General features: G+C 49.4%; 3 protein-coding genes across 4 annotated transcripts; 1 reads left to right on the top strand and 2 right to left on the bottom strand.

Annotated features, from left to right (window-relative positions):
• Positions 1–7,351: 7,351 nt before the first annotated feature.
• On the bottom strand, positions 7,352–15,565 carry NDRG2 (NDRG family member 2). 2 transcript variants are annotated; one of them, XM_080926467.1, is made up of 16 exons: positions 15,490–15,565; positions 13,509–13,589; positions 13,143–13,184; positions 12,705–12,810; positions 12,347–12,467; positions 12,036–12,098; positions 10,840–10,900; positions 10,529–10,615; positions 10,308–10,364; positions 10,082–10,185; positions 9,603–9,647; positions 9,283–9,334; positions 8,983–9,030; positions 8,725–8,760; positions 8,550–8,601; positions 7,352–8,352 (listed from the first exon to the last, which is right to left on the bottom strand). In XM_080926467.1, exons 2-16 carry the CDS (start codon positions 13,581–13,583, stop codon positions 8,186–8,188), a joined length of 1,116 nt encoding a protein of 371 aa, XP_080782593.1. In that variant the 5' UTR covers positions 13,584–13,589; positions 15,490–15,565; the 3' UTR covers positions 7,352–8,185. The 2 variants fall into 2 exon arrangements, with proteins under 2 accessions (XP_080782593.1, XP_080782592.1); XM_080926466.1 differs by lacking the exon at positions 15,490–15,565 and adding an exon at positions 14,877–14,951.
• On the top strand, positions 15,528–22,055 carry TPPP2 (tubulin polymerization promoting protein family member 2). The gene is made up of 5 exons (XM_080926468.1): positions 15,528–16,631; positions 17,548–17,814; positions 20,105–20,332; positions 20,736–20,889; positions 21,790–22,055. The coding sequence occupies exons 3-5, from the start codon at positions 20,160–20,162 to the stop codon at positions 21,973–21,975; spliced, it is 513 nt and encodes a 170-aa protein (XP_080782594.1). The 5' UTR covers positions 15,528–16,631; positions 17,548–17,814; positions 20,105–20,159; the 3' UTR covers positions 21,976–22,055.
• Positions 22,056–23,298: 1,243 nt separating this feature from the next.
• RNASE13 (ribonuclease A family member 13 (inactive)) lies at positions 23,299–25,443 on the bottom strand. The gene has a single exon (XM_080926469.1). The coding sequence runs from the start codon at positions 24,034–24,036 to the stop codon at positions 23,575–23,577; it is 462 nt and encodes a 153-aa protein (XP_080782595.1). The 5' UTR covers positions 24,037–25,443; the 3' UTR covers positions 23,299–23,574.
• Between the last annotated feature and the right edge of the window lie 1,364 nt (positions 25,444–26,807).

The raw sequence follows: 26,807 nt of genomic DNA, 5'->3' as shown, positions 1-26,807 counted from the left end.
ACAGTAACCCAGGAAAACCAGCATCCAGAAAAGTTAAAGAACTTGATCTCTCAGCCGGTGGGGCCTCAAAGCTCATTTCCCTATAACTGTACAAAAGGGTCCATAAAGAGTCTCTTTTTCCTTGTGCTTTCTCTTCCAAACGTCCATCTGTGTTAGAATCCCAGAGCAGAGCAGAGAGTGTGGGGTGGAATTGAGGAAGCAGAATGGGAGGGTATTCGGCAAGATGTGTGTGGGCAGGGTTTAGACAAAGCAAGAAACATGCAATACCCTGAGCTGAGTAATAAGTATGCTGATAGTAGAAACTAGAAAGGACCAGCCCCGAGAGTTGTGTCCTTGATATACAGAGACCCAATGAGGAAGGTGCTATAATAATCTTAGTTTCCTGCTCTGGTTTGCTAATGTCTTATTACGTGTAAAACCAAACAGAAGGCTGCGGGTTGAAATGGCTTGTGGTGCTCCATAGACTGGTCAGCCTGGGGTCACAGATCTCTCCTGCATGTCATCCGTTCCCTGCCAGAACTCTGGCAGGATCAGTTGTGTAGAAGCTAGAGAGTCATACCTATCACAGGAATGTGTCTGTCTAAGAAAGGAACCTGAAGGAGGAGTGCCCAAGGCTGCTGTGGCTCTGTCCGTGTGTCTGGATCACTGGTGCCGTCAGCATCGGAGACAGATGAGGTAGAGTTTGTTTTCTCAACTGGCTGGTGAGTCTTGAACTCAATTCCATCCCGGAAACCTGGATTCCCCTTCTGCCTCCTCTCCAAAGCCACCAGCATGTTCTTTTCCTCCCCATGTCTATCTCCCTTTCCCCCAAATTCTTACTAGACATGTGTTTATTTTGGAGACTATTATGCCAAGAACAGACAGTAACTCTAGAGGGTAGGTGCATCAGGAGAGCACCAGGGACCAAGAGAAGGACTGAGCGCTTTCACAAGGCACAAAAGAGCAACCCTAGGAACAGGAGCGCGCAGAAGAACCCTAATGAATAAGAAGCAAGGTGGCTGCCTCTGCCCGGCTCAGCCTTGAGGAGATTGTGCTGTAACAGAAGATGCTAGGACAAACAATGAGTCTTAAAAACAGAGAGGAGAGGTGAGCCAGGCTGTGTGTGTGTGTGTGTGTGTGTGTGTGTGTGTGTGTGTCAATTTTCACATCTTCCTGTGATGATGTAAACACAGAGGAAGTTTTTCTCTGGGGCCATATAGGACTGGCTGTAGCCCAGAAAAGATTTAGGTTACCCCTCATTCCATGTTCCAACCATAGTGACATGAAGTTTGTAGCTGCTTTGGGGTTGGTTTCGTTTGTTTTTTCTGTTTCAACTCAGAGACTCTATGTAGCCCTGGCTATCCTGGAACTTACTATGTAGACGAGGCTGACCTCAAACTTAAAGATCCTCCTGCCTCTGCCTACCAAGTGCTGGGATTAAAGGTGTGCAAAACCATGTCAGGTATCAGTGTGTTTTAATAGACAGGACATAAGTCAAAACTTCAAGGACTCAGAGGCTGTCTGATGACATCCTTATTTTTTGTTATTTATTTTTATTTGTATGAGTACACTGTCTCTGTCTTCAGACACACCAGAAGAGAGCATCAGATCCCATTACAGATGGTTGTGAGCCACCATGTGGTGGTTGGGAATTGAACTCAGGACCTCTGGAAGAGCAGCCAGTGCTCTTAACTGCTGAGTAGTCTCTCCAGCCCGTCTGATGATATTCTTAACCCTGTTGACACTCAGGTTAGTGAGAGCTAACGGTTATTAATTTATCCCAGAAGACTTTACCTGATAGATGTCAAGGTGAGTCAGGAATGGTTATCTGGGGGGAGAGGGCTAAAGATCGCCTAAGAGAAACTGTAATTAAGCACCAGACCTGCAACATGCCAACTTCTTCAACAGTCACATATAAGTTCTGATCAGTTGATCAGCCTCATAGAATGGTCACTGTGGGAACGTCTTTCCAGGAACTGTATTTTATACAACTCATCTTCTCCATCTCTCATGGCCACTCCCTCAAAAATTTTGTATTTTATATTGCCAAGGACCAGCCTTGGCTTAGAGAGGGGTTCTGAGAGAAGGGGCGTCTGGGAGCAGTGGGGAAAAAAACACTTGAAGACAAATCATAGGGTCCAAGCTGGTGGCCGCTGTTCTTTCGGCTTAATACAGCTCTCTGCTAGTAAAAAGTCTAAAAGCTCTCTAAATAGTTCACGGGTTTTTTGGACCAAAGTTGGAAAAACTACTACAAGAAATTCTTGTATCTTCCAACTAAGTCAGAGATCCTGTTAGGAAAATTCTAAAAGTAATTTTTGAGTTTTCAGATCAAAATCGGAAGGCCAGAGTAACTTCTAAAGGATCAGCGTCTGCTCTTCAGACAGCCTTCTCTGGACAGCTGCTGGTCAACATTCTGGAAGAATTATGTCATCTCTCTAAGTAACTTTCAGGATTTCAGAAATCCTGTTAGAAAAAAAATCCTAAAAGAGCTATTATAAGAAAATGTTTAAAGAGCTTTGTTGGCTCTCCATGGATTTTCCGACTAAAATCAGAAATCCTGTTAGAAAAAAATTATTGAAGAGCTGTGTTCGCTTTCCAGAGATGTCCAGTCAGCTTGGCTCTCTCTAGAGAAAATTCCGAACAAAGAACCGCTATCACTTTCTGCTAGCTTGGAGCTGGAGAGACGGCTTAGTGGTTAAGAGCACTGACTGCTCTTCCAGAGGTCCCGAGTTCAATTCCCAGCAACCACATGGTGGCTCAAAACCATCTGTGATGGGATCTGATGCCCCCTTCTGGTGTGTCTGAAGACAACTACAGTGTACTCACATACAATAAATAAATCTTTTTAGAAAAAAGCTTTCTGCTAGCTTATTTCATGAGGACCAAAAGCCAGTTTTTATGTGCGTACATATCAATCCAGTTATTTATTCCATGTTCCCTCTTGACTGTTCCATGAGTCAGCAGTCTCTGACTTTAGCCTCTTGATTCTCGGGCAGACAGCAAGCAGAAGAACAAAATGGCTGGACAGGGCCCACCCTGGATTCATCCTTCTTACCTCAACAGAAATTCACTCTGTCCCAGGCTGACCTTGAACTCAGGAACCAGCTTGCATTTGTATCTCTCTGACAAGCTGGCTCATAGCGTATGTGGCTGCCACTGTTCCTTTAGATCTGTGAAACCCCTTACACAATTCGTCCTTATATTTTTGCATAATTGAAAAACTGCATGTTTTTAGAATTCTTTTCCACAGCCTTAAGGGCTGTCCTGAAGGTCCCAGTATTTACCATTTGGCTGAGATATCAGCCACACCTTTGCCTCCTGGACTCATGCTGTCTGGTTTTCAGGGAGTCATTAACATTAACAGGGAGAATGTTCCTCAGAGGAAATGAGAATATGTACATTATTACACAGGCAAGCCTTACGCCCACAGCAGCCATCACACTTGTGGAGGCCCACGCCTGCTGGCCCTGTCCCAGGGGCAGGGACCAGTCACTCTGTCCCTTCCAAGGCCATGCCAGACTTGGCACTATACGCTTAAGAAGAAAGCTCAGGAATTAGGCTTCCAACCAACCTCCTTCAGAGAGCTGGATGTCTGTTCCTGCTACCAATAAGCTGTGTCAGAGGCAACTTTTCTGGGACCTCTCCTGCCTCTGCTTGAAGGCTTGGCTTGGCTTGCCTTCCACGCTGTATTCACAAGAAGACAGTTTGTGAGGAATGCAAGAGGAACTAGACTTCAAAAGATTGACTGGAGCAGAACAGGTCCTCAGGCAGAGAACAGCATTTGACAGCTCCTTGCTTATTGTGTGTGAGGACTTGGGTTTGGTCCCCAGAACCAAAGAGAGGACTGAGCTAAAACCTCAGACTCACTCTGCCAGGGTAACCCGTGCCTCTTGGTCCTTCCTGGAGAAGTTGTGAAGTGCCTTGCCTCTCCCACCACAGAAAATAGTCCCTGTTTCTGGAGACAGAGGACAGTGCTAGAGCTTAGAGGGGTGGGGTGTATGTATAGACACCCTAGGCACCCTGAGATGCCCGTTGCCACTAGCAAAATTAAATTAATGCATCATAATATGGTTTGGGGTTGGTTTTTTGGGGGGGATGGGAATGGGTTTTTGTTTGATTGGTTGGTTTGGGATTTTTTTTTTTGGGTTTGGTTTGGTTTGGTTTTGGTTTTGTGCTCTCAGTGATTCTCCATGGTCATACCAGAGTGTGCCATATATTTTCCATGAATTCAGCATTATAAGGGAGCGTCTGCTGGCAGAGGGAACTGGTAAAAATAAGCTACATTGCTCTGGGCACCCTATATCCTTGCTAAACCCTAAGCCTCGGGTCAGAAATCATTCCTCTTTTCAGGTTACTCCTGACTTACATTTCAAAAGTGCTGTTTCCCACTCCAATCTGTCTTCTGACCAGGGGTTTACTTCTGCCTACTGTGAGGCCACTGTTCTTTTGGTTCAATCATATATTGCTTAAAGACAGGGATACGTTCTGAGAAACATATATTAGGTAATGTTTCTTGTCATTGAGCAAACACTGGAGAATGTGATGCACAACCCAAAAACCCTTTGGTCTCTGTAGGAGAATACTGTGAGTCTATAGTCACATATGTGGTGATATATGTTGGGCTGGCCAAAATGTCATTATGTAGCCCACAGAGCATCCTTCATGGTTTTCCAAACTGATACTGAAAGGCCCTTTTTCACTCTGTTCTGATTTCTCATTCTCTTGAGCTATCTCTTATCTCACCTGCCCCTAATGTCTGGAAGACACTAACATGCCTTAGGAACAAAACAAGATTCAGAGCAGGTCTTGGTTTCTGTTCAATTATGAACAATATAGGGCTGTAAGACTGAGAGCTGACCACGCGGGGGCGCTGTGTCTCCATGGATAAACTAGACGATGTATGTCCAAAGACTAGGGTCAACCAGGGACAGCAGACGCCCTCCCCCAAGTTCCCGCAAAACACCTTTTCTCCTGCCTTAGATTCTGGAGCAGAAACACCCATAGTTGCGTGCACAAACATGTACACTTAAGTGAGATTTTTCCTAGTTGTGAAAATTACCCTGCTAACAGTACAACCTTTGTAGACGGATATTAAGCAAAGATCTGGCTTCCCTTCCACAATACAGAACAGCAACTATACCAGTAAAGGCTGGTTGAGGTCTTAGGTCTTCACTGCTTTCTTATGTTCTGCTATATGACCCCAGGGATTACAACCATGCTATGCATTCCCACCCATCCAATCGCTAACTCTAACCAGCCAACACCCTCTTCAGACACTGGTCTACAACGTCTAACTAGGCTTAGGGGTAGGGCCATAGCTCAGTAGTAGAGCACTTGCCTAGCATGCACAAGGTCCTGGGTTCAATCCCCACCACAAGAAAGAAAAAGGAAAAGGCCTCAGAATCAAGGACCTAGCTTGGCTCACTACCACGTTGGGGTGTGAGCACTTGATGTCAAGGGGCTCCGTCGTCCTCTTATGCCATTGAGGAAACGGTGCAATTGGGACTTCCATAAAACAAGCTTTAATGACCACACATACTCTATCCACATTATTCATAAAGAGCTTTCTTCTTTATACTTGTGTGCATGCACAAGCACACGCTCACACACCCGTGCATGTTTGCAGTGTTTACACCTACATGCGAAGGCAGAGGTGGACTTTGGTTTGAATCCTCCGTCACTCTACACCTCATTTTCTGGGACTGTGTGTTGTCTGGCACAGCCCCCTAAACCAAACAGCCACCACTGTCATGCCTGCTTGTAAATGATCCATACAGCGGGGCCTGTTGACATGTAGGAGGGAAGCAGGGTCATAGGATCCTCACCCAAGAACCCAACCCTATGTGCTCAAATCCCATGAGGCCTTGGAGTCTCAGGGAGGAGCCCAGGGAAGACTAGAAGGGAGAGGCACCTGAACAGCAATGGGGAGTCACCACCGATGCTGGATACAGACCTTCCAGTGTGCCTGCCTTAAAGCTACCCACAGTCTCTAAGGAAGCTTAATGAACTCATTGGCTACCCAGGATGAACTTTGGTAGAACCCATCTTTGCTTGGTTACTGGGGCCTAGTGGGGGGGGGGACATACGTTGCTTAGTTCCACACCCTCAGGAAGAAAGTTCTCTCAGGACTAAGAGTGGTGTCCACTGATTAGCTAGAATAGCCAGCTAGTGAGCACCAGGGTCCTCCTGTCTCTGCTTCCCAACACTGGGATTATAGGTGCACAGCCAAACCCAGACTTTTCCGTGTGTGCTAGGGATCAGAACATGGGTCTTCATGGTTACATAAGGACTTTACATGCTGAGCCATCTCCTCAGCCCCTCCTTTTGCCTCAAGAGTCCAAGAAAGAACCTCCTGTAACAACTACAAGACCATATTTGGTTAACAGAACCATAGTTTTGCTCCCAGATCTCCTGGAATCTATCGGTGACTAAAATTCTAAAAGGGAGTTCTTTTCACTGTGGCCTCCTTGAAACACAAATAGGATGAACTTATAAGCAGCACGTAGTAAGTCACATTCTAAGTCTGGGTTCACACTCTTACTGAATGGTCCTTCTAAAATGTTCTCCAGGTAAGTCCAAAGGGGATCCTGAAAGATGGGTCGTTAAGGAGTTCCATCCTTTATCTTTTTTTTTTAACTTTAGTTTATGCATGTGTATGCTTTGTCTGCATGTTTGTCTGTGTACCACATCTGTGCCTGGTGCCCATCAGGACTAGAAAAAGGCACGGCTCCCCCGAGAACTAGAGTTATGGATGGTTGTGAGCTGTCATGTGGGTCCTGGGAATTGAACCCAAGTCCTCTGGAAGTAACAATTGAGCCATCTAGATTAGGCTGGCCTCAAACTCAGAGATCCTCCTGCCTCTGCCTCCTAGGTACTAGAATGTGTGCCACCACCACCCAGTTTTGTTTCTTTCTCTTATTTAAGGTATGTTAAGTGCACTGTGGCTGTCCTCAGACACACTAGAGAAAGCATCGGATCCCATTACAGATGGTTGTGAGCCACCATGTGGTTGCTGGGAATTGAACTCAGGACCTCTGGAAGAGCAGTCAGTGCTCTGAACAGCTGAGCCTTCTCTCCAGCCCCTCAGTCAGTTTTCTTAAAGGGCATGATATGGAAGACATCTCTGAAATCCTACAGTCTTTCTCAATGACCCGCAAACAATAAAGAAGCCTTCTAACATCTACCACGGCTCCTCTTTCCCAAGCTTGAAAATGTTACTAAGAACAACACCATTTTCTTGGCTCCCATGGTCATGCTCCGTGAAGCTTACGTACCCCGAAAGCCATCCCGGTTATGGGTGCTTTAGGAGGAGCAAGGAACGGGTAAGAAGGGCAGGGTGAAGGCACATTCAGACCCGGATTAACAACGGTGCTCAGTTTCTTCTGTCATTTATTGTCACAGCAGAAGTTGTGTGAGACAGGAGGTTACGCTCTACACATAAGAGTATGGTCAGAGCCTGAGGTAGCCCTTCCCACCCTGATGCCAAGCCCCAAGCAGTCAGACCTACGCTCTTTCCCCTAGTCCCACTTTAGGTACACACTGAAGGCTATTAAAGTTAGTGCGGCCAAAGGACCCAGGCCCCTCCCCACTGCCCCAGCTTCAATGTGTTCACCATGGTTCTTCACTGGCCAGCATCTCCTATTCTGACGTTCTTCATACATGCTGGATATTCCTATCACGTTAAGGATCAGCACACCTTCCTCTAATAGACAATTCGTTTAGGATCATTGCCTTCAGAGGCCTGACGCATCAAGGCAAAGCCCCTGTTAGTTTTGGGGCATGGAGTTCCCCGTATCCCACCACCACCCCTACGGGTACACACACTCTCCTACCCTTACAAATATGGGATAAAGAGGGGGAGTGGTGGAGGGAGGTCCCGTGACAGCTAGAACAGCTTATGGTTCCTCGTCTACAGAACCTAAGTCAGGGGGAGAACATAAAAGCCTTCTCAAGACCAAAATGGGAGAGGAGATAATTTAGGGGGCCTGGATCTCTAAGAGATATTAGGACACCTCACCTAGGAGCTAGAGGATATCACAGGTTAAAGGTCAAGGTTAGGGTAGCAATTAACGATCAAGGTTATCTATCTCCCTGCACAATCTGCCCATTTTCCTTGCTTACTCTGGCCCAATGCCCTAATAACACCTCTTTAGTTAGTGCCAAGGGAGGTGAGGGCTGGGTTCCACACCAAGGCAATGAGGGTCATTCAACAGGAGACTTCCATGGTGTGTCCTGGGGGTCCGGAAGGGAGAGTCCCAGACTCGCTACTCTGCGACAGGGTGCGGGATCGGGACCGACTGCCATCAATGGATGCTGCACTGGTCAGAGATGCTGTCCGAGACCGAGATAGGCGAGTCATGCAGGATGAGGCCACTGTAGACACATAATGATAAGAAAGGCATCAGAGAGGAGTGGGAAAGACAGCTGGAACTTCTAGTGGAGCCTAGAGGAAGACAAGAGCTTCGGCCAGAGAATCAGCAAGCTTGTCTCGGTAAGACAACAAGTCCAAGAATAAGCCTAAAATAGGTCTACCTCACAGTGCTCTTCTTACCCTCTGTCCCAATACTCACTGTAGCCCATGCCTTGCACGAAGTACTTGAAAGCTTCTGTCAGCTTGCCTGGCTGTGGGCCCATTACAAGGAAAGAGAAGAGAGAGAGAGAGAGAGATGGCTGGACATTGTACATGGCTCAGCAACCCTAATAATCCATCCCATTTCCTCAACCCAAGACTGGCAGGGAACTTACCTGAGTCAGCTGCGGCTGACCTCCAGAGTCGGCCATCTGCTCCGGAAAGAAACACCCGGAAAAGAAGGACAACATGGAGACATCAGACGATCCATGTAGAGGGAGAGGGGTTCACTCCTCAGCTCCCTCAGTTAGCCCCTTTGTTCTTTGCTTCCTTGACCCATAAAGAACTGCAAGGCTTAGACGCTGGAATTTAGAATATGTATGCCCCTGCACTGGGGGGCGGGAAGCAAGTGAGGTTTAGAGGAGACCACTAACCTTGAGGAATGAGGTCTGTGTGGGGTCCAGTTTGGAGTTACATTCCACCTGAAGTAAGAAGGAGGCTGAATGAATCAGGTGGCCCTGTCCACAACCCTCCAAGGGACCCTGATCTCTTCCCTCTTTTTGTCAGCCCCCACCCAATTACTTCTTAACAGAAGCCAAATCCCTAAAGCCCTGGGGTTGCTCCTCCTGTCGCTCAGCTCTCCAGTTTGCAACTTGGGAAGATCCACGGCTTGGGTGGACCCAGTGCTGGCAAGACCCCAACATTCCCTCACTATCCCGAAAGCCACTACTGACCACGGCATCTTCGTGAGGTGCTTGGTCTCCTACCACCAGCATCACAGGGCACCTGGAGACACGGTTCAGGGAGAAGACTGTGAGCCTTGTATTCTCTCACCCACACTTCCCAGAAAAGTAGCCAAACAAGAGTCTGGTTCCAATGATTGCCTTTCTCCTGCTGACTCAGCAAAAGGATCAAATAGGGAAGCCCCAAAGGAGACAACTTGTTACACAGAATGGGATAAGGGAGACTGATAACTTCTCTACAAAGGTTAAGGGATGTTGGTACCAAGGGGCAGCGCAGAGACAGGACAAAGCCGCATCTACCAACGTCTTACTTGAGGGTCATCTCACCACCTCGCTCAAAGTTCAGGTCTCGACGGCTGCAGAGGGTTCAAAGAGAGATTGTTTTGACAGGCATCGCTGTCTACCTAGATGAGCCTACGTCCTCCATAGGAAGCTATCTCCCTTATTTATGGTCAGCTGTTGGTGATTAAAAGTAAATACCAAGGCAGAAGTTACACCCTGGTGATAGAGTAGCTGCTCAGCTAGCATCTGTGTGGTACCAGGTTTGATCCCCGCAGCAGTTAAAAAGGGAAGAGGGGATACCATAAAAAAATGGTAGGCACAGGCCAAGAGCACACCACCTGTAACCACCGGTGCCCTAGATCTCTGGTAAGAGGCAGCTAAGGGAGAGGAAGGGCCCAAGAGAGATACCCTCACTCCTGTCCTGAAGATGCGCAGCCACACTGCCTGTGACACACACTGCTCATGGCCCTCTCTCTTCTGTTTCTCCACGCGCACACAACCCACTCACTTGTTGTAGCTGTTCCAGTACAGCTCAATGTTCTCCAGGTTGGGTGCATGTGTGATGATACTCCTATACTTCTGTATCAATTCAGAGTTTCCAGACAGCTCTTCCTGAAGCATGGGAGAGATACTATATTAACATGTCAGACCCTGGGCCAACTAAGGAAGTCACCCCAAAGCATTCAAGTCCCTGCTGTTCACCTCTACTTCTTCCGCCTCCCACAACCACTTACCTGGCTGAAAAGATGGCCAAGAATCATCTCCGGGATGGAAGACGTGAGGCCGGTTAACTACGGGGACAGGTGAACAAGTAGAGTAAGAGACCCAGGCAACACAACTTCATCTTTTGTGCTCTACGATGCCCCCTTTGAAGGTCCAGATCTATTCAGTTACACTGGTAGTGCCATGAAGAAAAGCCCCCACCCTCGATGTCTGCACACATGGCCCTCCGAACCTTGTGGGCTGCCCAATCCATCCAGCCCTTGGCGTTGGGATCAATGTTGATGAGAACAAGACCTTCGACTGTGTCCGGGTGGTTCAGCTAAGGGATAAGAAAAAAGAGATCAGAACCAGCCACTCTTCTGTCCCCACCTCACTGAGCCCCACCTATCCCCCCCCCAGACTCCTATATGGCCAACTCTCTACCCCCTCCCTATTTCCTTCCAAAATTCTGGAATGACAGGAATGTGGACCATTCATTCCTGAAATATTCTGTCGAATATGGGGGACCCACTGCTCCCCAATGTAGCAGTTTTTGCTTCTTACAGCATATCGTGACAAAATGTAGGCTCCAGCTCCAACACCAACTCCAATTATTGTAGAGAAACTGTAAAAGGTAAGTGTGTGTGTCATAGGCTCCAGCAGCCAAAAATCTGTCACAGTCCAATCTCTTCAAACTCGTCGTCCCTCCTGAGTTCACAGCCACAGAAGAGGACAGCAAAGGGCTTGGCTTTGAGGATGGAAAGAGGCACCAAGAATGCCTGATCCTTGGTGTAGATGCCTGAAGTCTACCCTCAGCTTCCTCTCGGAGAACGTCTTGAAAAGACATCTCTTCCTACACACAGCTTATCAATTCTCAACTCCCTGAAATGGGTTTAACTTGTTCTGAGCTTTGGCTCTACAGAGGAACTGGAATTATGCACCTTAAAGCAAAAAAGGAAACAGCTGTGGTGTTAGTCATTTGGGAGAACGGAGGGGGCAGGAAAGTAAGAAACTCAGAGCTGCTGAGAGCCATGGTGCCCAGGAAAAGCTAAACCAAGAAGAGATCCCAGGATCCCTGGGCTGGCAAGATGGCTCAGCAGCCAAGAGCACTTGCTTCTTTTGCAGAGGACCCAGGTCCAGTTCCTAGCACCTCCTTGGTGGCTCTCAACCATCTGTTATTCAAGTTATGGAGATTTCAATGCCCTCTTCTGGTCCCTGTGGTTACCAGACACGTGTAGTGCCCATACATGTATGCAGCAAACACTCCCAGATAATAAATAAAAATTAATAAAATAAATAAATCTGAGAAAGAGAAAACACCCAAGAGTAAGCATTTTCCTCTGCATGCCAGAGGCCCTTGTGAGTGAGGCTTATCTTCCTTCTCCCACTGCCTTACATACCTCTCTCCTGGTGTACCAAATGTGATCGTGGGAGACAGGAATAGGGACCAAGACAGGTCTATCTAGTTCCTCAGGGGTGAGGTCACCCAATACCTCCTCTTGCCTAACTTCCAAATCAGAGAAACTTCCCCTAAGCCTGAGACAGGGACAAGTTCACACCCTTTCCTCCTCTTTCTCCGGGTCAGTAATAACATTATTCTGATCATTCCAATCAACACACCAAACCCACTTCCCTTCCTAACAATCAAGGTGAAAATCCATGGAAGAAGAAGATGGACTGAGACCAAAATTAGTCCAGAAACCATGGTGACCACATTCTAGGGGCTTTCTTATGAGAAAAGAAAATTTGAAGCCTCTCACTTTAAGTACTGCAGGATGCAAGGAATCATGTCAGCAAGCTGGTCCAGAGATGGGTACTGGTACCTGGAAAAGAAAAAACTAGTTACCCGTCTGTACCCATATCCCTCCTCCTGGAGTAACCTGTGTATCCTTCATGCCTCCTTCACTTTCATCCTCTCTGGTACACTGTGCACTATCTTGCTCACCCCCACCACACACACACACACACACACACAGAGAAAGAGAGAGAGAGAGAGAGAGAGAGAGAGATAGAGAGAGAGAGAGAGAAAGAGAAGCGGGAGAGACCTGCTTAGTAAGGAACTAATTCTTACCCCAGAGGGAACACAGGTGCCCCCTCTTCCATTCCAGGGGCATCTACATGAACCCGCACGAAGTTCTGTATGATTTCTTGCATATCCCCGAACTGAAACAGTGGCTGGAAGCAAGATTTATCTAAAGAGAACCCACGTTCCCCACCCAGCAACAAAATCAGAGGGTGAAAGCAACCTTGTGTCAGAGCCCACACTCTTGCTTTGAACCCACCCTCTTCTTCCTACACTAGAGGAGAATCTCTCTGCTGTGTCACTGGGTTCCCTGCCTGACCATACTGACTACGCCCCAGTACACATTGGATTTTCCCCTTCCCCGTCTCTTCCCAGAAAGAGGTAGGAAAAGAAATGAAGGTCTTACAGTTGAGTCCTACATCATGGTAGGTGAATATCGCTGGGCGTTTGGGTTTGGGGGTGCCATACACGGTAAAAGTGACCGAGCCATAAGGTGTCTCCACCGAGTGTGTCTGTTAAAAAAAGAAGAAGAAGAAGAAGAAGGCTTACCATCAGAGAGGGAATACACTGAACGTTTTCCAAAGGGGAAAAGGCAAAAATAAGTGAACCATCTGTTAAAAACAGGATCAATGGGGTCTTTAGGGAAATATGATGGTGGAACTGGGTCTGAAGGTAGAAAAATCATGAGAGATCAGAGATTAAGGAACTCAAGGCGAAAAAGAAAAGAAAAGAGAGAAGCAATGTGATGAATAGGAAAAAAAATGGAGAGGGCCAGATTGGGGTCCTCTCATTTGGGGGACAGAAGAGTTCCTCCTCCCACCCCTGCACAGTCCCCCACAGTTACCTGTCCCTGGTCCAGGAGGATGCGGGCAGCTAACTCGGCCTCCTGGAGAGACACACATCGACGGACACACACGGACAGAGACATGCAAGTAAAGAGATGGACACAGAGGTAGGTAAAGAGAGACCAACAGACACCGAACACAGAAAGAGTGACAACAAAACGAGACAGGAGAGGATGAAGGTTAGTGTAGTGACAAGACGAGGTCTGGTGGGCTCCCTTTACAGCGTCTGGGACGAGAGGTGGGAGGAGATGGGTAAAGGAGACGTGTGCATTAGAATGAGAGTCATGGGCCTGGGGAGGCGGGAGGCAAGGGCGATTTTTCAGAGCATGGGACTGAGGCAGGGAAGTCAGAGAGTCTTTATAAACCTTGGCAGTTTCGGGTGTTTGTCCTGGCAACAGTGGTTTCTCCTCAGTGATCTGCACCTCCTGAAGCTCTGCCATGGTGACCTGGTGGAATAAGAAGCAGTAAGCCAGCCAGGCAGTGGTGGCGCACACCTTTGATCCCAGTCCTAGGGAGGTAGAGGCACGCAGGCGGGCCTCCGAAGTTGAGGCTACCCTTGTCTACAGAGAGAGTTCCAGGACAGCCAAGGGCTCACTGGCCGGGCACACAGGGTTAGGGTAGTAAGAGTTCACAATTGACTATGACCTTCAACAATCTTGAGGGGCTAAAATGACTGGCAAGGACCACCTGCAAGTACTCAGCGGAGGGACCAAGATGTTCAATCCAACCACCATCTCCACCCAAATACACAAATGAGCGTTCATCAACTGGTCGGTCCAGAGAGCAGCAGAGCCACCTGAGCAGGCTCGGGGGTGGGGGTGGGAGGAGAGTCAGCAACATGGGGTGGGTGGGGTCCATTTACTGAGCTCTTATTGGTTAGATACGGTGAGCGAGGAGGTCAGGGTTCTTATTCCTGACTCTGGGGTCTGAGAAAACACAGGAACAAGGTGAATGACATGGGAGACAGACTTAGGTCTTTTAGGGACATACAGCCACAGCCAAGACCCGGAATTCCAGGGTCACTAACCCTTCCTAATCTCCCCTGAGTCCAGAGAACGAGTCCTCTAGAGGTTCCAGTCAATACAAGCTAGAGGGGCCTGCGGGGCAGCAGGAGCAGGTCCAGGCTGGGTGGGGTATGAATGGCGAGAGAGCATGACTGTGTCAAAACCTCTGGGTCCTACCCTACTGCCACTACTAAGTGACCTTGTCCGGTTAGTTACTACTCAGTTTTGACAGTTCTCAGCTGATATGTGGGTAGTACTGCATGACCTTTTCCTCCACCACTTAAAAACAAACAAGCTTCAAGCCTTCGTCTCTCCCCTCCACCCAATCTAATCATAGGTCGGGTGGAGAAAGAGGAGGGTAGAATAGAGGGGCCCTGTAACCTCCGCACTGCCCCAGACTGCCAGCCAGCATGTGCCAGTCAGAAAGGATGGGTAGGACTTGACCTGCTGCTCCCAGAACGCGAAACCTGACCCTGTGAGTCCCTGTCGGTCCTCGTCCGGACCAACACCCTCTCACGGCGGACACGTAGTGCCCGGAATCCGGTACATCATCTCAAGAGAGCCTCAAACACGCCCTGCACTTTGCAGCGCCTCCGTCTTTGTGCGCAGCTGCGGAGCGCCTCACTTAGCCAGTTCCTTCCCCAGAACAGCCCCGGGACCAGAACCACGATGCCCACCCTCCTGGCCCGCGCCTTCCCGGACCAGAGGCGCTCTTGCCCCTCCCCCTACCTGCTGCAGCCGCCGCCGCGATCGCTGCCACCTTCACTTGCCTTTGACTTAGGTCCGCCCTAGCTCTGGATCCCCAAAGACCCGCCCCGGGCCCGCCCCTGGGCCATCTCCCTGCAGATCCGCCCCGACCCCCCATAAACACGCCCCATAACTCTCAGGGGCTACCAGGGGAGGGGCGAGAGGGTGCGGCTTGGGAGCACACAGAGGCAATGCTTATAGGCTTTCCGAGTGCTCCCCACAACTCTGAGCCGCGGAAAGTGGGGTGGGTGTGCATGGGGACCCCTTAAACCTCCAAATGATCCCCACGCTCACCCCAACGGCGCTCCCTACTGTGACCTGGCTCTGCCAGGATCACTTTTGGCTCTCTTCCTAGCCCCCCCCCCCCAGATTGAGTGGCGGCGACGGATAGAGTGGGGAGGCCAACCCAAGGTGCCCAGGTCCCACGATTTCTGTTCCGCCCGCCCGGAAGCAGAGAGCTAGGTCAAGGAAGGGGGAGGTGGGTGAGGGCCACCGCTCAGACCCGGTCTCCGGGCAGGTGGGGGTAGAAGTGCCAGCGTATCTGGGGACGGGGCGTCGAGGACGCAAGAACTCCGAACAATTGGGGTGCTGGTACCTCCTCAGCCGAGTCCTGCCGCTTGCTCTCCGGCTGCTCCGTGAGAAGTTGGACAACAAGCAGGGGGTTGGGGGGGCGGGAAATGCTGGGGGCCGCTATAAATAGAGGATGAACGAAGGAGGGGAAAGATGATGGCCAACAGCGACTCCCGGGTCAAGGCCCCAAAGAGTGGGGCGGGTAGAGGAGGGGCTGGGGACCCCCCAAGGGCTCTGACTCCTGTGTAAACAGGCGCGGAGGCGGAGCTAACTCTGCAAGGGTGGAGTCAAGGGTTTGAGGAGGACTCGATGTCCTGGGCTGAGACCCAAGAGACCCTGTGGCTGAGGCGCTAACCCCTCCTAGTCCAACCCCTAGATCAGCTCTGAAAAGCCGAGTGGTAGTGCTCTGTTGGCGATGCCTCCTGAGCTGCTTTGTCCGGGGCCGGACCCTCGGTGCCTGGGTGGATTTACTATCCTCTCCTAAACTTCACAAGATTCACACCTGAGACACGTCCTCCCTGTGCTTTTTAAAAGAAGGCTTGCTGAAGCGGAATGGTTGACGGGCTATGGGGATTGAAAGTTGTGTTGAGCAACCAGATTGTATTTTCCCATATGCCCTCGTTCTCGCACCCCTGCGCCCAGAATCAGCCCTACCCCATCCCCCTTCAGCCTAGTTCCAGACTTGCCATTTAGGGGGCTGGGCGCCAGGCCAGTTGAAAACAATGTCCAATGGAACCGGAGCTGCCAATTGCAACACCAGAGTAGACTGCTACCCCGAGACCCCCAGATTGCCCTTCCCCCTGCCTGGGAACTACCCTCACCACCCACGACCCCCCTCCCCAAGGAACATCAATGCCCCTTTCATCCCCAGTTGGCAGGTCTGTTGGAAAGGAGGAGAGGCCAAGAGGGAGGGGGAGAAGACCTGGGTAGGCTCAAACCCAGCTTAAAAAAACAAAAAACAAAACCACCCTAGACCTAAAGAACTTCCTATATCCCCCAAACAGAGCCCCAAGTTTTTCTCTGTTCTTTTCTCCTGCTCCCTTCCTAAGAATTGCCCTAGAAACGGGCACAGAAGCCTGGCATCCTAGCTTCCTGCCCAGCCCCTGGATGCAGGTTTATCGCTCTCCTGGACAAGTTTGCTGGAAATAAGAGCAGAGCTACTGATGGGTAAGATAAGAAAGCTCTCCACAGCCCCCATGACTTGCAGAAAGGAAGAGAACCCCGACTGAGCACTTCAGCCTGCAGGCTTCTTTCATGTGTCCAAAGTAGACATACTTGGAGAGGGGGAGGGAGAGACTGGAAGGTTCCAGCGTCTAAATCCGTCTCTGGGTCAGGATGACTCAGGGGGAACATGATAAGGGGCAGACACAGGGGCTTGGGCAGGGCTGGAGGTGGGAAATTTCCACTGAGGTCTGTTTACTTCCAAGACCTAGGGGTCTCTAGGAAGCTCCTGGGGAGGGACACACACACACACACACACACACACACACACACAAACCTGGTTCTGCCTCATTGGTCTTTACTGTCTGGACAGATTCAAGACCAACCTGAGTATTGTTTACCAACAGTATCTAACCCACCTTGTCTGGGTCGAAAGCAGTTTCAAAGTATGCTTTTAGCTAAGTGACAGTTTCAAGCACATTCAGTGTGCAAATCCTGGAGAGATGAAATTCAAAGAAGTAATAAGTTTTGCTCAGTTTTGTGATCCAGTGATTGAAGCAGTGTAAAAATATAGAAAAGGCTAGGGAAAAGTATACGATCAGTGTACAAGAACAAGTCTTATAGCAGGCTCCACCAATCACCAGTGGGAGAGAAGAGCTTTTCTCCCCCACCCCCACAAATGATTTTAATAACCCCTGATGAAGAAAGCAGAAATCGGAAATTCTGTACATAAAAGTAATTTTATAGCACTCTAGCTGCCGTTTATGCATTTGCAAAGCACATTATTTAGAGTTCACAGTCAATCTTGTTTGTGCCGGAAGCTTTCAGGGCCCCTTAGCAATACTTCTGAAACCCCACCCCTGGAGGCTAAGAGCCACCCCCAAGTGTTCCTACAATCTGGAGAAAAAAATTTTGTTTCTAGGGTGAACCGTCCAGATAAGAAGTGGAACATTTGAGAGGGGGGTATTTCATCTCGGCAGAAAGCAGAAGAGAAGGGATCCCCTGAAGAACTGAGAGTAGGAAGTGTGTGTGACTCCCAAATCTGCACCGTTATCCTTAACTACACAGATGGGGAAACTGAAGCCCAGGAACATTAATGACCAGCCCATGGCCACCAGCTGATCACACACCCAGGATGTGAATCCTCATCAGATTCCTTCCCCTCCAGAGTCTAGTCTCTTTCCACCAGGTAAATGTACACCTATTATGCCATTAGGGCCCCAGGTAAGAGCAATGTTAGTGAGAGGCGGTGGCACTTGGTGGCACAGACTGGGTCCAGGTTCTGCCCTTGAATGCTAGGCAGAATGATGAGAACCATAGAGTATACTCTCTTTTTAAAGATGCTTTATATCCTTTAATGTGTCTGAGTGTGAGTATATGCATGTGAGAGCAGCACCCATGAAAGCCACAGACATCAGATACCTCTGGACCTGAACTCACTGGCAGCCATTAGCTGCCTGATGTAGGTTCTAGGAGTTAAACCCAGGTTCTCTGCAAGAGCATTGCATATTCTTAACCACAGAGCCATCTCTCCAGTTCCAACTATTCTTGAGTCATTCAGTGAGACAGGGTATCAGGTATTCCTCAAACTGGTCACATATCTATGGCTGGCCTTGGCCTCTAGGGTCCTGTCATTACAGACATGTGTCACTGTTGTCGGGCACCATGATCTGTTCTCCAGCAGGAAAAGTAGAAAATCTTGGCTGGGGACCAATACACTAATTGGAAGGGTAGCAGAGCTGGTCTGGGAATAGAAAGAAGTAAAAAAAGCCGAACCTAGAAAAATGGCAGTTCAGAAGTCTCAGATAATTGCAGAGATGTAAAGTACAAAAGACTTGAACCTGGAGACAGAGCTTAGTGGTTTAAAAAACCTAACTGTTCTTCCAGAGGTCCTGGGGTTTTCATTCCCAGCACCCACATGACAGCTCTCGACTGTAACTCTGGTCCCAGGGGATCTGACGTTTCCTTGACACTGCTCCTCTGGTCTCCATGGGCACCAGACCACACATGATGTACAGACATGGTTGCCGGGAACACACCTGTAACATGAAAATCAATCAATTGGATAGACTTGAATAGGATGCAGGAACGGGAATGGAAAGGGTTTTTTGTTGTTTTGGTTTCTGTTTAGTTCCTCTTCGTAGCCCTGGCCATGCTGAAACTCAAGTCTATACACCAAGCTGGCCTTGAACTCAGAAATCTACCTGCCTCTGCCTCCCAAGCGCTGGGAGTTAAGGTGTGTGCCACTGCCAGCAGGGATGAAGTCATAAAATTACAAACTGCTTATAGGATTTTAGGACCTGGTTTGATAGCTAAGACTGGAAGGAAACCAATCTCTGGTGTGGGATCCCTAACGCTTGATTCTCTTAGAAGGCTTTTGTCCAGAAAGAAAACATTAAGGGACATTTGGAACTGCTCAGAATCATCTCTGGGGGATTTTCAGAGTTTGAGACTTACTGACACATTTCACTCTACTTTATATGGATCTGTTACGCTCCGGGTCCTCTGCTTTTTCCCCCGTCTTGAGTCAACAGTTAAAGCTCCTTAAAATCCCTCAGGTGGTTGTTTTTCTACAGCCAAAGGGATTCTCCGCCTGGTAGTCAGCACACCTGGGCTGGGAGATTAGACAGGAGGGCAGTGCCCAACTCAAGCCAGCCTATTCTCAACCCCACATGCTTCAGTGTTGGGTCTCCCCAAAATGTACATGCTAAAATTCTTCCTTCCAATATGGTAGTATTAAGGATCGGGACTTGGGGGAGTCGTGTTGTGATGAGGTTCTGTGAGGGTAAAAAGATAAAATTTCAGGAATGTAATTCATAAGCCAAGGGAGCTCTAATATGCGAGGGCATAGTGAGGCCAAAAGCTGTAAGACTGGTAAACTGGGACGAAATGATTGGGGGGGGGGGTGGCCATTTGAAAATGCTGCCAGACCGGCAGCTTACTCAACTCAACGGTCACATCTTGCTGGTCATGATTACCCAGTCTTCACACGGTTTGAAGTTCTTGCTGATTTCAATGCTGTGGCTAGACCATTCCCCAAAGACGGGAAACTGATGGATCTCTGGTTCTGATGCTGGAAGGGAAGACAGTAGAGAGACCGAGCCAGAGCCAGAGGTGATGTCATGTAACACTGTGACATCACAGTGTTTCTTCTCTGCTTTCTTCACCCATTTTTGTCTTCTTGTTGCCACACCTTCTCCTCAGTCATCTGACTACCACATAGCTGCACACACTTGTATACAAAGGCACAGACACTGTCTGGGCTCCCAGGTATGTGAAAGTGATGTCTAAAGAGGATTGCTCATGCATAGGAGTTTAAACTTGACTCAGGGCTGGGAGGGGAGGCTCATGCAATAGCTGCAGAGGTGGGTGGAAAGGTGGGGGAGACAGGAGAGCAACAGGGAAGAGAACAGTTGTTCCTGGAGCTGCTGTGGGGTACCTTGCTCCTTACCCTTCACCATCTCATTCTCCCTCCCCAGCCCCATTCCCTTCTACCCCTCCCCCACCCCACCCCCACTCTCACAGCAATTGACCATGGCCTCAGAAGCAGAAAGAACATTCCATCGATTTGCTGTCTTTGGAGACTCATCTAGCAGTGGCAATGAAATTACCAACAAGAACTTCTCCAAACTCTGTAAAGATTGTGGCATCATGGATGGCAAGGCAGTGACCTCCACAGATGTAGACATTGTGTTCAGCAGAGTGAAGTAAGGAGCCAGAGGTGGGGGCTGAAGTGGAAAGGTGATTGGTCACAGCGCAGTGTTTTGTTTTGCTGAGACAAAAGTTTCTCTGTGTAGCCTTGGCTATCCTGAAACTCTCTCCGTAGACCAGGCTAACCTAGAACTTACGGAGATCCATCAGCCTCTATCTCCTGAGTACTGGGACTAAATCATGCCCCACCAGCCTGGCACTGCCTGACACTGCCTGGCGTAGTTCTTAAGATGGAAGATTTATAAGGAGCATCTGACAGGTCCTGGGAACTGTCCCAGCCCCTATTCTTAAGATTTATTGGCGGGATAAAATAGGCCATTCCCAACTAAGAACAAGGTAGATGTTGGGAGGTGATGACTTCACACTCCACAGTTACTGGATTTCTGTCTGACTGGCCAGGGCCAAGAATGCCAGGACCATCAACTTTAAACAGTTTCAAGAGGCAATGAAGGAGCTGGGCCAAAAGCGCTTCAAGGGGAAGAACCCAGACGAGGCTTTGGAAGATGTTTTTAAACTTATGGAAGGCAAGGACCCTGCCACCACCGGTGTTACTGTGAGTCATGCTCTTACCTTTTGTCTGTCTTTCCTTCCTTCCTGTCTGTCTGTCTGTCTGCCTTTCTATCTAGTAGTCTCACTCTGTTAGACTAGCCTGAAACTGCTTGTGTGACCCAGGCTGGTTTTGAATCTTCATACTTCTGCCTCCCAAGTGCTGGGATCACAGGTGTGTGCCACCCCCACTGACCTCGGTGTTAACGTTCGTCTCAAACCCAGAGCCCTACTACTTCCTTAGTCTCTACTGCTTTGGTCACCTCTCTGCTTCTGTGCCCCAAATCTTGTTGGCAGTGTAACTCAGGAGACAGGGTGAATAGACTGTGGTACACTGCCTGTGCTGCAAGGCTTTCGAACCTTGTTGTCATTCCGAAGATGAGGGATCTGTGGCCTAGAGAGAGATGTTTGCTCCCAGTGCAGTTGGAGTTCCAGCTACATCCTTCACCACAGAATAGCTGTTCACTAGAGGAACTTAGACTGGTCTCAGACCTCATGTGTAGTCAAGACACCTCAGCCTTCTGTGGCTTTAGAGGCACACTAGCTAACATTGGTGGACTTGGTGCCTGCTTCTCCGGTCCTCCTACATATATTAAAGTTTAATCCTGCCTCTCACCCCTCTCCTTCATAAACTCTTCCCTCTGTAGAAATAGTGCTCTCAGCTCTGCACAGTGTGGGCGTGGCTCGGGATGGAAGCCCTCTGCTGGTATCCTGATCAGAATGATTTCTCTGAATATGGTGGTGGTGGGGGGGGGGGGTAATCCACAGTCCTTTCCTCAGGAATCAGCACCATGTCTGAGGCAGACCAAGCACTCTCAGCATGTGTCCTAAGGCTCTAAGACTGTCTGTGGGGAAGGGCTGTGAGAATCAGGACAGGAAGGCTTCAAGCTCACCCTCTGGTTTGCAGAAAGCAACGACGGTGGGTGGAGTAGAGCGGTTGACAGACACCAGTAAGTACACCGGAACCCACAAGGAGCGCTTTGATGAGAGTGGTAAGGGAAAAGGTATCGAAGGACGGGAAGAGACCACTGACAACTCAGGCTATGTGAGTGGCTACAAGGGGGCTGGCACCTATGACAAGAAAAGCCAGTAAGGGAGGAGCCATCTCCGTCTGCTAGTTTGCCGACCTCGTGTTTCTAACACCAGGATATCTAGGAAATAATAAACAATGTGTGTGCAGCATCAAGTGAGTTCTCTCTCATGAGTATGAGGAACAGATTGGCCCACAGACAAAGGGAGAAGAGAAAGCCCAAAAAGCCAGGGTTTCAGTCATGGACCCTTTACCCTACTAAGCCTCATGCATACCAGCTATAGGATAGTAGTCTCCTTGGCAACTGCTCCTGAGACCAGGACTAGAAAGTACATTTGGTGATAAGGGTTAAATCAGATGCAGAAAAAAAAAAATATTTACTTACTGTGTTCACACAGGACCATGGCCCAGATAATCATTTATGATCTTGAATGTGTCTCCCAACTTCCTCATCTGTTAGAATCCAAGTTGTTGGAAGATAAATAGAAGCCAGGAAGGGAAGCCTCACACCTCCTACAAATCACAAATTTATTTTCAAGCTGGGGAAAGATAGAGTATTTTTGGTTGGTTGGTTTTTGAGACATGGGTTTCACTGTGCAGTCCTTGCTAGCCTTGAACTCCAGGTCAGGCTGGCCTTGAACTCCCAGAGATCTGTCTGCCTCTGCCTCCCAGATGCTACTATTAAAATCTTTCACCACCCCACCTCCATCCTCATGGCCACAGAGAAGACATTTCCAACTGCTATGACGGTCAAGGCGGGCGGTCACCAGGACACCCAAAGCAGGGAAGGGAATTCAATCATAATTGAGTTTGAATGTGTTTTTAACTTTTTATTTTGAAATTATTACAGATTCTCAAGAAGTTAGTATAGAAAGGGGCTCATGGACCTCCTGCCCGGTTTCCCCCAATGGTTTTTACACCTTACATGACTGAGCCCGGGACTGCCTCTTACCCTGCCCCCTGAGTGAAACAGAAATAAGGAGGGAGGTAGGGGGACCGTGGGACCTTGGGAAGAACAGGAAAGCTCATTTGAAATTGTGGTGGGCCAAGGTGAAAGACATGGAGACAGGGGTTGGGAACAGGCATGGCTAATGTTGATTGGGAGAGTCTTGAGGAAAACCACCAGACTCCATGGTGGAAGGAGGTGGGAAAGGATAGGTTATATGAAGGGAAAGGGGAAATCACAGATGAGTACAGGCTGGAGACTGGGGGGGGGGTGGCTGAGGAAGAGAGGCAAATGGGCCTGAGGGTCATAGGGAGGTTCTTATTGCCAGAGTGTGGGCGGGAATTAGAAGGGAACTTTACAGGAGCTGTGGTGGGGGGTGGAGGACTGACTGACACTAAAAACAGGCCTAGGGAGCAGGGTGCCTGTTGCCATGGAGTGAGTTAGGGCCTGGCCTCCCTCCAGGAGTCGGGATCTGGCCCAGCAGATACACAGGCGTTGCCAGCTGGACAGTCTGCTTCTGGGGTGGGTTTCACTGTCGCTGGGAGAGAAAGGCTCGTGGTGGGAGCGATGAGAAAGCCAAAGAGCCGGATGAAGGGTGGGGCTCTGCTTCAGACGTCAGGGAGGAAGAGCTGAAGACAGACTCAGAGTTTGGGAGCAGGCCTTGGTGTGGCATGTCAAGGCCTGTAGCAGGTGGGACTGGTTTAGGAGCTCCATCCCTAGTAGAGGCCAATGATCCCTATGGGTTCAGCATCATGCTTGCGGGAGCAGAGCAAGTACAGCCTTTGGTTAGTCAGAGTGCTGTTGTAGTTACAGCTGGCTGGCTCCTGTTTGTGGCCCAGGGTGCAGACTGTGATGGGGAAGGAGTTCTGAGTGAGGGTGCAGTACTCATTGTAATTTTCACAGAAGCTCTCGCTGTATTTGCAGAACTTCTGGATGCCTTCGAAGGGGGCATGGACCACATAGTGGACCTTAGGGCAGTACCAGTCCTGCAGTTTGCCCCTCACGTAGGCCATGAGGCCATTACAGTATCCGTGGAAACCCTTCGGGTAGTTAACCATGGGGTAGTCGACATGCAAGGTTCGGAAGTTCTTGATGGCTGTCTGCATTGTGATGCCTGTCACCAGAGTTGGCTGTAAGACAAGTTGGAGGACCAGGAGCCAGGCCACATCTGGTGCCATGCCTTCTGTTGGCAGAGTTAAAGTGATCAGAGGAGCATCGGGCTAAAGAGACTGTCTGCCCTTTCCACCCTTCCCAAAGTCCACAGCATTCCCCAGCTTTCCCTACATGCCTCTCCTAACCTGTAAAGAACTGCTCAGTACCTTACAGATGCTCACACTCCAAAGCAGCAGAGCGCTTGCTCAAGGCCACCCCTTAGACCAGCCAACTTGAGCTAACCCTCTGTGATTCACCAGCAATACTCAGTCTCACCCAGTCTTTGGGCTGTGCAGCACAGAATCGGAGGTCCAGCTGGTCCTTGGGGGAAGACGCTTCTGAATGCTCTCTGTTTCCTGGTTCTCCTTCGGGTAGATACGGAAGGAACAGAGAGTAGGCTGCCTCGGAAGGAACTGAAGACAGGATGGAGGGGAGTGGGAGGCAGGGATGTGTCTTGCCTAAGGCCACTTACGGCCTAGAGGTGGGTTGGGACTGAGAAGTTTCTGGATAAAGACAGTCTGGAAGGATGAAGTGTCCTCTGGGTTTGAGGAGCACTGTGCTAACGGGGTGAGATGAGTAGGAGGAAAGAGATGCCACTGTCTGGTCTCCATGATGGTATCCTCAGGACACTCGGATCCAACCTCCTGGCCAGAAATCCCTAAGTTCTTGGGCCTCCTTTGATGTTTGCTCTGGCTCACTGGTCCTGCTTTTAGCGAAGTGGGAAGGAAAGAACCATCTTTTCTATGAAGAACAAAGTGTTTACCTTTGATCAAGGGTTCACCAAGGTCTCATCCCACTAATTAGCCCCGGGGCCATGTGCACCACCCACCAAGAACCTCCAGGTCTTCCCACAATCCTCATCACCAATGCCCAGCTGAGCGTGCCAACACCTCGCACCCTTAACGCAGGGCCTGTCAGTTCAGAGCATTGCTGGGAACCTCTGCACTCTGCCTCTGAAGCCCCAGCATGGCAGGCTGGTTCTGGCTCTTGAGAGAATGTGAACCACCTGGCTCGATCAGATTCTTGGTCTTGGCTGCTGTGTGGTAGTTTGTCCTGCTGAGGAAAGGGCTAAGTTACTCAGCTTTTTTATCAATTATCTGGATCTTCATCAAAGTCAACAAGCTGGTTTCAAGGAACTTACCAGCTCCAACCTTTGACCACACAGGCCTTTCAGCCTTGTCTCCCTGCAGGCATCCTCCACATTTACACATCTGGGGGTTTTATTTGTGACAGGCTATCACTGTGAGTGCTAGGCTGGCCTCAAATTTCTCATCAGCCTGTCTTCAGACTCATGAGTGTCCAAAACAAAGCTAGGTATCACCCTCCCCAGCCCCTGGGGTGAACTTAGGAGAACCTTTTCACCTTCAACAGCAGAAGCAGGAGTCAGAAGGCAGATCCCCAGGTGCTCTAGGGTTCACTGTGGAACTCACAGGAAGGAGTTTGTCTCAAGAGACACATTGGTATTCTTTCTGTGGTCTCTCATTTGCAGCCTCCTCTGGACTCCTCCTTTCTGGCTGCACAAGCCTGAGCCCAAAATTAAATCTATTCTGCTTAGACTCGACTCTCTTGTGTGTCTTTATTTTCCTGTTGCCATGCTAAAAAGCTTTGACCAGAGCAACTTTAAAGGAAAAAGGTTTATTCTGGCTCGAATATCAAGGGGTGGGGAAGTCAAGGCGGCAGGATCCTGAAGCAGCTGGCTGGTCATATGGAATGTTCAGTAGAAGGCAGATCCGAATGAACACACGTTGCTGCTCAGCACCTTTGCTCCATGCATCAGTCCGGGGTCCCACCCAGGAGACAGCAGCTGGGTCTTCCCACCTCGATTATTGCCGTTAGGAGTGAGCCCCAGAGGCATGCGCAGGTGCCCCGGAGGCATGCGCAGGTGCCCCGGAGGCATGCGCAGGTGCCCCGAGGCCATGCGCAGGTGCCCCGGAGGCATGCGCAGGTGCCCCGGAGGCATGCGCAGGTGCCCCGGAGGCATGCGCAGGTGCCCCGGAGGCCATGCGCAGAATCTCACCTCCCAGGGGATTCTAGATTCTAAGTGAACGTGAGCACTATCACCGTCAGGACAGTGTGTCTACTTCCTCGGTTTTCTTCGATAGGCTCCTCCATCTCCCTAACCGTTAACCACACGGCATAATGGTAAAAGTCAAGGCTCGAGTCTTGGCTTTATATGGCACGTGCCATCGCGGAGTTTTCCAAGCCTCTGCTTCATCTGCTCCTGAGGATAATATGTTATTCCTTGTAGCGGTATTGGGACTCATTACCATGCAAATCACAAGCTTTTGCCCAGTGCCTGAGCTATGGTGACTACTCAGTATGCAGTCCCTAAAGTCATGCAGTCCTCAGAATCTTATTTAAAACTCTCCCCAAATTAGTCCCTTCCTTGCATACTTCTTTCCCAGCCCAGCCTCTCCTGACACCACACACTCAACTCCACTAAGTCTTGGATATCGTTTATTCAACTACTGAAAGAAATGAGTTCCCACCGGACAGGAGAGATGGCTCAGTAGTTACGGTAGTCACAGGACTGGCTGCTCTCCTGGAGAACTCAGTTGCATTTTCAGCACCCACATGGTGGCTCACAACCACCTGCAACTCCAGTTCCAGGGGATCTGATCCAACCTGCTGAACTCTGTGGGCACGAGGCATGCAGGTGATGTACGTACATTCATGCCAGCAAAATACTTATCCACATTAAAAATTTAAAAAAAAAAGTTCCCTGTTTTTGCTTAACACTTTGCAACTGTTTTATGTCTCTTACAATATATAACCCAGTCAACATGTCATAGGACAT

The sequence above is a fragment of the Micromys minutus genome (assembly GCF_963924665.1).
Source record: "Micromys minutus genome assembly, chromosome: 12".
Classification (NCBI taxonomy): Eukaryota; Metazoa; Chordata; class Mammalia; order Rodentia; family Muridae; genus Micromys; species Micromys minutus.
This window is presented reverse-complemented; position numbering and strand designations above follow the sequence as displayed.